Genomic DNA, 11,119 nt, shown 5'->3' with positions numbered 1-11,119 from the left:
TTCCAACAACTTTGCCAAACTACATCAGGGCGTGAAATAGATTCGGAGGTCAACAAACTAACAAACAATAGTCTTAGGGAATGCGCAGATGCCCAAAAAGAAGCCTCCACAATGCCATCAACATACTCTTTATCGTCATCCAACAACCCCAATGCAAAGCAAGCATCCCGAAATGAATCATATTGAACACCATTTACAAATCTAATGTCTTCAAATGATGTAGCTCCCTTGACAATATTCAACAAACACCTCAAGTAATACAGATCACCAGAACCAGGAGCAACATAAAACAGCCTCCCAATAGAAAATCGTTGTTGTCTAGGCTGCCAGTGATCCGTTTTCCAAACAAATTTGGTTGGATATTCACTCTAAGTAAGATCTCTACCTTCAGGATATTTCTTATTTGCTTGCATCCATGCCAAAAACTTGCTTTCATGAATTGTTTTACGATTCAAAACATCATCCAAATCCTCAGATTCCTCAAAAATAACATGTTGCTCATTTGGAAGATGAAAACTCAATCTTTCAACAGAAGGATCCTTATATTGAATCTCAAATCCAAGAATTCTCCAAGCAGCTTCACATGACGATATATATCTGCAATCGTAATACAAACTGACTTCATCCAAATTTGGTTCAGCACCCTCGGCACCAGATTGAAAAAAGGATGTTGTCACACGATCATATCCCTTATTTATGTATTTAAATAAATATTTGATAGATTGTGATTGATTGCACCACTCAACATTGATATGACCACGATATTTCATTAGGAGAAACCGATTGTGAGGAACAACGTATCTATTATCTAATGGCACACCATCCTTCAAAACAACACGACCATTATCACTACGTTTGTAAACAGGATAACCATCATCGTCAAACGACGTGGACGCAATATATTTCTTTGGAAAATATTTGGAACATCGACCATTAACCATGCACGGAGACGATTTTCGAATAACACCACATGGCCCATGCATCATGAATTCTTTGACATTATCATAATACAGGGGATCAGTTACTGGATCAGGGAGTTCAGCAGAAATAATCTCATCAATGCGTCGAGGATGAGGTTGTTTGTCCTCATTGCTTAGAAAAAGTAGGATATGAGCATGGGGCAATCCACGCTTCTGAAATTCAACAGTATAGACAACTGCGAGAAAAATTTAAACAACATATTAGTCATCAGAGAAAATAAGAAACGTAATTAAACGATGCAAATATAGAATTATAAAAAATGTAACTAAACCTGCTTTGACAGCACCAAAATTTTTTTTTGTCTTAAGATCTCTTATCATATTATCCAACTTTACTTTAAAAATCCTGCAAACAATATCTGGTCGATGCTCCGACTTCAGCCCCTTGGATTCAACAAATCTAACTATCTCAGGCCACTTAGGATTACATGTAAATGTAATAAACAAATTTGGATACCCAAACCATCTACAAATTGACATGGCATCCTGGTAATTCTGAATCATATAGCGTGCACCACCAACAAAACTGGAAGGCAAGATCACTCGTTTACCATGATTGGAGCCATCTGTCTCCCCTCGAAGAACAGCCTCAGCCAAACCATTATACATTTCAGCCCGTAGATTTTTTTTCTGGTTAGATCGAATGAATCTTAGTCGTCCACACTCGATCATCGTATAGGCATCCACGATAAATTGTTGAAATAATCGCCGAGAGTACAAAATAATGTTACACTCACCAATTCTCTCATGCAACCGATACGAAAAATATTCTTTTGGGCTAACTTTCTTTCTACGGGTCGAGGAAGAATTTCTACAATTGGAAAAACCAATATCTTCTTTATAACCATCCTCGCCATAAGCGAAAAGAAGTGGATATTGAAGACCAAGATAAGAAGGATGAAGTTCACTAATACGCTGCAGTTGCCTTGATTGAGTCTCAACAATAATATCTCTATCACCCAAGGCTTCATCAAAATCACCCACCACAAGAACCCACCACAAGAACAGCAACCCCAAAGACAGAAGGTAGGTTATAAGTTCTTCCATCCCTAGTTCTCTTACCGAGCAACCTTAAACTTACATTGGGTTGATTTTCTTGATTAATCTTTTCTTTGACCATTCGGAATGATTGTACCAAAACATTGTTTTCATCCAACATATTCTGAATATCGCCAACTATTTCTGAATGAAGATCATTGTCGGCAATACTCCTCCTGAAAAATCGAGATATTATTGAATCAAATAATGACAAAAAGTCTTAATTTAATAACTTCAAATTTAAGAGTAGCTCCCACAAAAACATACCCAACAGACTTTACTCTATTATTGACCTCCTTCTCAGTATCATAGATGTACAATTGAGCAAACTTTGGATCGCAACCATCTGAAGGCAATAAACTACCAATTAAGTGATAATTTTGCCCATGCAATCGAAAGACGGGAGGTGAACGACCTGTGTTGATACTATTATCAAATAAATATTATTGTTTTCTAGTGTTAACCCACGCGCTATGTGCGATTTAGAATATTTTTGTACTATTATTTTGATATTATATTATAAATAAATAATATAAAATAAAATAAGTGACATTACCATTACATAAGATTAGAAAAATATAAGAGTATATACTAAGAATATAAACAAAATATGCACGGGTATTGTTTTCTCCACTTTTTCCTCTGTCTTACTTTATTATCTTTTTATTTAATACATTACACATCATTTTCTTAATCTCCGTGCCCAAGGAAATGTCTCAATTACTATGGAACGGAAGGATCATCTCTTTACATTTTTCCTTTACTATTTTATTCTCCCTTGACTTAATCACTTTTAACACAATTTCTAAAATCTAGTGCAAAAATAAACGCTTCTACTATAGAGGGACAGAAAGAGTATAGCTTTTGTTTTATTTTTTATTTGTGTAAATATTACTTCTTTCTTCCCAGCTAAGGTGACACATTTCTTAGTGAGCATGAGATTTTAGGAGTTTTTGATAAATATGATTAATTAAAGAGAAAGCGGATGTAAGTATTAGTTGGAGTAGTATTATATAATATTTTTTGAATGGTACTATCACTTTATGACTGCGTAGCGTATTCTTTCAATTAGAAGTTTTGCTTCAAAAACTATAATGTTAATTTTCAAATTTGATTTAGGAATACAAAATTTATAATTTAATTTTTAATAAACAAATATCAACTAATTTTCAAATAGTAGAGTATTTTTCAACTTTCTTCTAAATTATCATTTACTCTCTGTCTTCCTTAATATGTCCACTCTTTCTATATTTGAAAATGAATCTCTCTCTCCTCACTCATTAAAATACAGTATTTTTTTTCTCTCTACTTAATCCACCAAACACTCCTACTTAAATCTCGAGAAACTCAAGAATGTGGACATCTTAAGTGGGACGGTTATTTTAACTTTCAACGTAAGATTTTAAAATTTGAAAATTTAAAGAAATTTAGTAAGTACTGACTATTTTTACTACTCTCTTCGTCCCATCTCAAGTGATTAACTATTTTTCGGCACATGTTTGGAAAAATGATAAATATGTAAAATAGAGAGAAAGTAAAATAAGTAAGAGAATAAGTTAGATACGACTCTCTTCTATATTATTCGTTGTCTTACTTTACTTTCTATTCACTTTAACTATTTATTATCATCTTCGCAAAACAACAGCCAAAAAGAAAGCAATCACTTGAGCTGGGACGGAGAGAATATTATTTTTTACTCACTCCGTCCCTAAAGAATATGCACTTTGAGTTCGGCACGGATTTTAATGCAAAATTGGTAAAACAAGTGACTGGTTGAGACAAAAAGTGATTAAAGTATTGTCAGTAGAGAAGAGGTCCCACCTCAATAAAGAGAAAATAATTTCCAAAATTATAAAATACATATTTTTATGGGGCGGACTAAAAAGAAAAGAACGCATATTCTTGTGGGACGGGGGGAGTATTGAGGTTCGATGTGACGATACAAGAATTTGGAAATTAATATATTGGATGGTAAAGAACTAAAATCAAAATTTTAATAATTTTTAAATCAAAACCATAAACACAACAAGTGATATGTTACTAGTAAGAAATTCTAATTTGTTGCAAGTTATATGTGAATTGAGCTAAAAATATTTTATTTAGAAATAAAGAAAATATTAATATATATCTTTAAAGTATTAAATATATTAGTAAAGAATATGCGATTGTTTTTTATCGAGGTTCAACTATATAGTTACGAAAATTATGAATATAAAGAAATTATTATTTTGGAAAGTAAAAAATTAAAATTATGAAATTCTTAAAATCAAAACTATAAACATAATATATCATCAAATATTCATTTGTTTTAGTATAACTCTAATATTTTGGAATGAAAAGAGGGAAATTATTAACTATATAGCTTTACATACAATTAAATAGATGAATAAAAAATACGTGATTATTTTAATGATTGAGGTTCAACGTAACGTTATATAAATTAATAACTTTTAATAAATAGTATTTCGGTAAGTAAACAGTTAGGATCAAAACCCATAAACACAATTACTACTAATATAATGAAATATTAATTTGTTGCATGTTATCGTGAGTTGAGCTAAGAACATTAGTAGTTTATAAAGAAACAAAGAAAATAATAAATATATACATCTTCAAAATATTAAATAGAAGAGTTAAGAACATGTGTTATTTTTTTAATCTGGGTTCAGCTGTAACATTCCAAAAAATAAGAATTTAAAAAAATTAAAGAATTAAAAACAAAATTATGACTTTGTTAAAATAAAAATCGTAAACTCAATTAGTATTAATACCTCTTATATCAAATTTCAATTTATTGCATGTTATATGAATTTGAGCTAAAAACTCTAATTATTCATATAACAAAATTGTGAATAAAAACTCATAAAAGAACTAGTTTATCAATATTAAAAAATAAAATATAATTATAAATAATTTTTTAGATATATATTTTAAATCTGATTGTTTACATTTTATTAAATAAGATTACAAATTTTAAACTAAAATTTATGAACACAAAATTTGATAAGAAATCCATTACTTCATTAACAACACTTAAATCATTTTTTTAGACTATATCTTTATTAGTTTTACTAATACTATGTACTACCTCCGTTAAAAAGGAGGTAAAAAAGATAGAAAAATTATAAATAAAACGAGTTTTAATGCATAATTGGTAAAGTAAGAAGGATGGAGAAAATATATGGTGGTAGTGTTAGTGGATTGTGAGACATTTAATGAGGTGTAGGATTAGTAGTATTTGTTTAAAATTTTGTACTCTACCAACGGGCCACAGCCAGTTAAGCTGGCAACACGGAGCTATGGTGACCTTGTGGTCATGGAATCAAACCCCGCTACCAGCTGAGAGACTTTCGGTATTAATCCGCAAACTTGGTCAAATAGGATTAGTTGGAATCTGCCAAAGGCGGATTCGATACACATGTGGTCAAATCAAAAATAAAAAATAAAAAAACATGCACTCTCAAAAGTTTTAAAAATGGACGAAGTATATATTTCAAAAATTATTGAAGCATTCAATTCTTTTTCAATTGTTTGTTTTAATATTTTTCATTATTATAGAAAAATGGTGAAATCAATCAACTTTTTTCTTATATATTCATTCTATTATTTTTCAAACACATTATAAAATGGTAGATTGAATTTAGAGGAGAAGTGATAAAAGTTCTAAAAGGTGTGGGCCCGCTGCTTCCATATTTATTTCCAATAATCAAGTCATGATATTAATTAATCTTCCTGTATATAGATAATTTTGTATGCATGGGCAATAATGTATATATAAAAAACATAAATTTAAAAATAAAATAAAATGTAAAATTCCTATTTAAACCCTATTATGGCAATGCCATAATATCAAAAAATCATTTCCCTATTTTTAAATTAGTCATAATGGAACTCTCTCAAAATCACCAATTATTTGCAGACAATGCCAATGCTTTGTTAATTACTTAATGAAGCCTCTATTTCAAAATCGTAAATCATGTATTTTGGAATCTCAAAGATGTAGTCTGTATTGAATGGATAAAAACAATTAATTTTGGAGTTAAATGTAGAAGAGGTTGAACTAAAAAATGAAAAAATAGTGTGAATTTTAAAAAAATAAAATAGTCAGAGGTTATTTACCTATAAATTCTCTTCCTTTTATTATTGAATCTAAATACATGAATTTGATTTATTTTTTCTGAAGTTTGAAAATTGAACTTTTTGCTGGGAAAATTGAAGAAACTATTGGATACATTGGTTAAGGTGATTGATGAAGTTTATGGGACAAAGGGCCCAACAGGACCCAAGGTCAAAAATAACTGGAGTGGGAATGAAGCATAGAGTCATGCAGCACAGTTGGTTCTAGAGGAACAGATTTGCAAGAAGCACATAGTCATATAACTTCTTTATCTTAGACTTATTATGATAGGACAAGACAATTAAGGGGGTGTTCGGTTTGCAAGATTGTATCCGAAATTAAATTTGTAGTGTGTTTGGTTCATGAGATTTAACCCTACAACTCAATCTAGATGGATAATCATGGGATAATTAGTCATAGCTAACTCCCTATGACTAAAATAATATCACAACTCAATTCTAAATTGTATCTTGGTATTATTTTATCTTGCAAACCGAACACCATTATAGTAACTAATTGTAAAGTTGTATTATTTATTTACAAATAGTTTCTTTATATTTGTAAGATTGATTGGACAAAATCCATTAGTTGGATTATTATGAGCCACAAGGCCTTAAGGGTGGTAGCTTTATCTTGTGATTCATTGACTACATTTTAAAAAATTTATCTTGCGGATTCTTGCTTAGGAGATGGAAATGGCTGATGACCGGAAGCCTGATCGGGCTGGGAGGGAGTTTCTTCTTGCTCCTCAGCCGCCATTGCTGGTGAACGTGAATTAGGTAGAGGAATGTGATTGCTGCTATTGCCGTTACACATATCCAATCCATTTTTTTTGTTGCGATTTTGAATTAGAGAAGGTCGGGATATATACAAACAACGGATAAATTAAACTAAGACTAACCGAAATCGTTTTTATCTGGCATTTGGTACCCTGTGAATCTAAAGCACTTTTTACTAAGATCAATGTAGTTGTATGTAAACCTAGAACAATAGCATGATGGACTAAAAAGTCTTTGGGGCCTATTGTTATAATGAATTAGTATTCTCCTTCACAGCATTTAACCATACTCATGTACCAAGTTGTTGATGAAAAGATCTACGTTGGGTGGTGGCACATTTAAACAGTATTTAATATGCATGTATAGAGGTAATGTAGACATTTTATTACTACATAATTCAGCTTCTCTTAGAATTTTCTTCATATGCCGACTTAATATATTGGAATTTCTAGTATGACTTTTTGTGTTAGAAATAGGACAACCTCATCACTTCCTACGCTTAATTAATTAAATCATGAAATGGGTCCTCCAGTCCAAACTGACTATAATTTGCAATTTTATTTAAATCTATTTTATAATCATAGGTATAAAGGTAATCTAATTCTTTAATTTTTAGAACTCATTGTTTATTTTTATTTTTAGTTAAACAAAGAAAATAATTAAAATTCTAAAAACAAGAAAAGAAGTACTACAATTTTCATTCCTAATAGAGTCAGTATTATTATTACATTGTGTTTGCTTATGCATTTATAAGATGTTTTTCCAACATTTAAATGTATGAGCGAACAAGTCGAAGTCTTTGCTTTAGTAGACAGGTTATGGGCGTCGTTCACTTTAAACTAACATGATCAGTTCTGAACAAAGGAAAAACAGTATTTCACAATCCAGATAGGCTTTGGCTACCTATCACGAAAGGTTGCAATGTCAGTCTGCATATTTCTAAGTCTTACTGAAATAAGATGACATTGGTGTGGTATGACACTGAATGGATCTAGCAGCAAGATTTGCCTTTATGCTATCTCCTGAAAGACTAGGTATTGATAAACTACCATTTCTTAATCAATATATTTAGCTTTGAGCACACATTATTAATTATGCATTACTTTGACTTATCAAATGATGCGGGTTTTTCGAAACTAATAATCTTGATATCTTGGGTAGTGGTAATTAATACTATCTAGTAGTGTTAGGATTGCTTTTATGTTGAATCGTGCGTCTGTTGAGTCTGGTTTGATAATGTCATCAAGAGGAGCTCGAAATAATGTTTTATTATTCGGAAACTGACCAGTTGAAATTTTATTCCATGAATAATAAATAAGTGTTTCTTGCTGAGTCCACTCTTGGAGTAGATATTAATTAATTAAGCTCATAGCAGACATTAATTAATTAATGGACATTTATATCTTAAGCGCGAGAAATAACCTTTTAATAAATAGAAGAATAAATGAGAGACAATTAATTGACTGCAGAATTCGCCCCCTCTCTACAGTGAGCGGCACGGATTTCTTCTCTCACAATCCGTGGGATTTCTGTCTCTTCTTTATTCAAGTCCTAGTATTTTGATAAGATCAGTCCACTCTGATATCGAAATACAGTTCGGGAACTAGTTAAAAGATTCATGGTCTAGTTTGAAGATCTTCAAGTGGAGAAGACGCAACCAATCGACAATTCTTTGAAGATCTAGTATTTGTGAATGTAGAAAGCTGAGTTTGGTGATTTATAACTTGACATGGCAAAACTAGTAGCAATAAATTTAACTTAAATAGAAATAATTAGGTGGCATTTAATTTTTATTTAGAATAAAATAATTAAATAAACTCTCAAAATAATATAAAATATAAAGTTTAATACACTTATTTTAAAACAAATTTAAGTATAGTAATCAATTTTTTATAAATAGTAAATATAGTTTGATAGCCATATATTAACCCATTACGTAATAGGAGTATATATATATTATACGACGTTTTGACACTCATTATTTAATCAATTAGCAATCATTCAAGAAAGGTCATGGTCGGAAGTTCAAGTAATCTAGTTTTATGTGTGCATGTCCGATTATAAAAAGGAATGCAAATAAAACGTTGAAGGATAATTAGGTATCAAAACAAATGGCTAAGGCCTAAGAGCTATGATAAATTATATATACAGTTGTACAAGCCAATATTGAATATCCTTAGAAATGCAATAGAAAATCTTGACGCTACTCGCAAGTAAATTAATCAGAGGAATGTTTATGGTTTTTTTTTTTTTTCAATTTGTTTTCCTCTAATCTTTGGATTTGGGGAAAGGAGGTGCATGGTTGTATTGTTTTTGAGGCCAATAGAATGAATTTATGCTCATTAAGGTGAAAATATTGATGTTGGGGAAAAAAATAGACCATACAAATTGCTAAATTTTCTAGAAAAAATTGCCACGTGTCTATTTACATAATTTATTTATTATTTTCAATTGATAAAAATTACTTATTAAATAAATTTCATAAAACAAATTGAGTCTTAAAGACGGGAATAAAATTATTAAATAAAGGGATATTGCCATCTAATATCACAAAATTTTCAAAAAGTTGGGATTTTCCCACGAACTTTAAAATTGGCAAATAATATCACGAACTTTACCCCGGGTTTGTTTATTTTAATAGATTGAAAACAATTTTGGAGGGTGTGCTTCAAGAAAAACTATTTTCAAAGATTGAAAAACTTGAAACTCTCAAAATTGTTGTTGAGAAATTAAGAAAAAAAATCCGTATCATAATATTATTTGTGGGAGTTTTTTCATTCGTAGGAAAAAACAAACTCGGGGTAAAGTTCGTGATATTATTTGTCAATTTTAAAGTTCATGGGAAAAATCCAACCTTTTGAAAGTTTTATGATATTGGATGTCAATATCCCTTATTCGTATGATATTACTAAATTTATAGTAGAATGTGAATAAAGAATATAAATGAATGTGAAATTTACTATCTAAAATGAAAGAAAAATTAAATTTAAATTATCAACGTCTTAAAATAGAAAATTGAAATATTTATTTTGTGTAAAGGGGGAGTAATAACTTTGGGGAGTTGCTTCTATGGTAATCTTCCTTGCATGCACATTTATTTACTAGTGAGTGCACTTGTAGTCTAGACTCTATAGTTAGGGCTCGTTTGATAAGAAAGATGAGATATAACAAGATTTGTTAAATAAGATAAGAAATGCGGACTTCGTGTCAAGATAAGCTCGGATGAAGGTTTTTTCGTTGTTGTTTGATAGAAAAGAAATTATCTAGATTTTGTATTAATAAATCATAATAAATGAGTTAGAAATGTTATCCGACCAAATTTGTGAGATACATATCTTTGTATTTTAAGGAAAATTTGCGGACTTGGATGGGCCATAGAGAAAACCACGGGCTGACATAATATGTTAACTATGATATCAAACACTTAGAAATAGTCATATAAGTATCTATATCTAGGCATTACTAACTTATCAAACGTGCCCTTAGAGTAAGAGGAAGTTAGCGTAAGAGGCGAAAATGAGTTGAAGACTTTACTAAGTTAACCAATTAAGTATTCTTTTACATATATAACATCCATTAAATTTTTGTAAATCATAGTAAAAGAATCTCTATCGTCATAATGAAATATATGAAAAATTATTATGTTGAAATTACAGATTTAATATTAGAAATATCTAGCCTCTTAATCAAAATAAATTTTTACATTGGCCTGAACCTGAAAGTTTGTAATAAAATTAGTACTTCCTTTATTTCAATATGGAATCGTATTCCTTTGCAAACAGTTTCGATGGAGTTTAGTCATTTTTAGGATAAAAAACTTTATGCTCTCACCTATTTACTCTTTTTTCCCCTTATATTCTACTTTAATTATCAATATCAAGTTCTTAGTATATCAAAAGAAATATCTTTACTAATTTAAAAAGAAGAGTAAATATGTTGACTTTCAAAGCATATATATGCATTTTGAGTCTAAAAGTCAGAATAAAATTATTACATAAACTATCATATTTTCATACTACTATAATAATACTAAATGGTGAGCTTCCTAGCCTTATGCAAATTTATTGACCAACGAATCAAGGTGACACGAAAAGCACTCACCATCCTTTTTCTTTTCTTTCTTTTTTTATCATGAACATACTTGGACATCTTTCTTGTTCTAAAGGGCAAAGATGTCTTTTAACTAAGCAGACACATGCTAAAAT

At 30.2% G+C, this 11,119-nt stretch overlaps 1 protein-coding gene across 1 annotated transcript; it reads right to left on the bottom strand.

Annotated features, from left to right (window-relative positions):
- Positions 1 to 368: 368 nt before the first annotated feature.
- LOC125210470 (uncharacterized) lies at positions 369 to 1,589 on the bottom strand. The gene is made up of 2 exons (XM_089066737.1): positions 1,253 to 1,589; positions 369 to 1,156 (listed from the first exon to the last, which is right to left on the bottom strand). Exons 1-2 carry the CDS (start codon positions 1,587 to 1,589, stop codon positions 369 to 371), a joined length of 1,125 nt encoding a protein of 374 aa, XP_088922863.1.
- Positions 1,590 to 11,119: the final 9,530 nt, after the last annotated feature.

Source organism: Salvia hispanica, chromosome 3, assembly GCF_029641045.1.
Source record: "Salvia hispanica isolate PSC_SH4W2 chromosome 3, Shi_PSC_v1, whole genome shotgun sequence".
In the NCBI taxonomy this organism is placed as follows: domain Eukaryota; kingdom Viridiplantae; phylum Streptophyta; class Magnoliopsida; order Lamiales; family Lamiaceae; genus Salvia; species Salvia hispanica.
The sequence above is the reverse complement of the archived record's forward strand: the minus strand, read 5'-3'. Positions and strand labels throughout refer to the sequence as shown.

Bases quoted from the DNA above. Each gene is read 5' to 3' on its own strand.
- LOC125210470 (XM_089066737.1), bottom strand. From the start codon at position 1,589: ATGTATAATGGTTTGGCTGAGGCTGTTCTTCGAGGGGAGACAGATGGC. The intron at 1,157-1,252 runs GTTTAGTTACAT...TTTTTCTCGCAG, and splicing joins TTTTGGTGCTGTCAAAGCAG to TTGTCTATACTGTTGAATTT.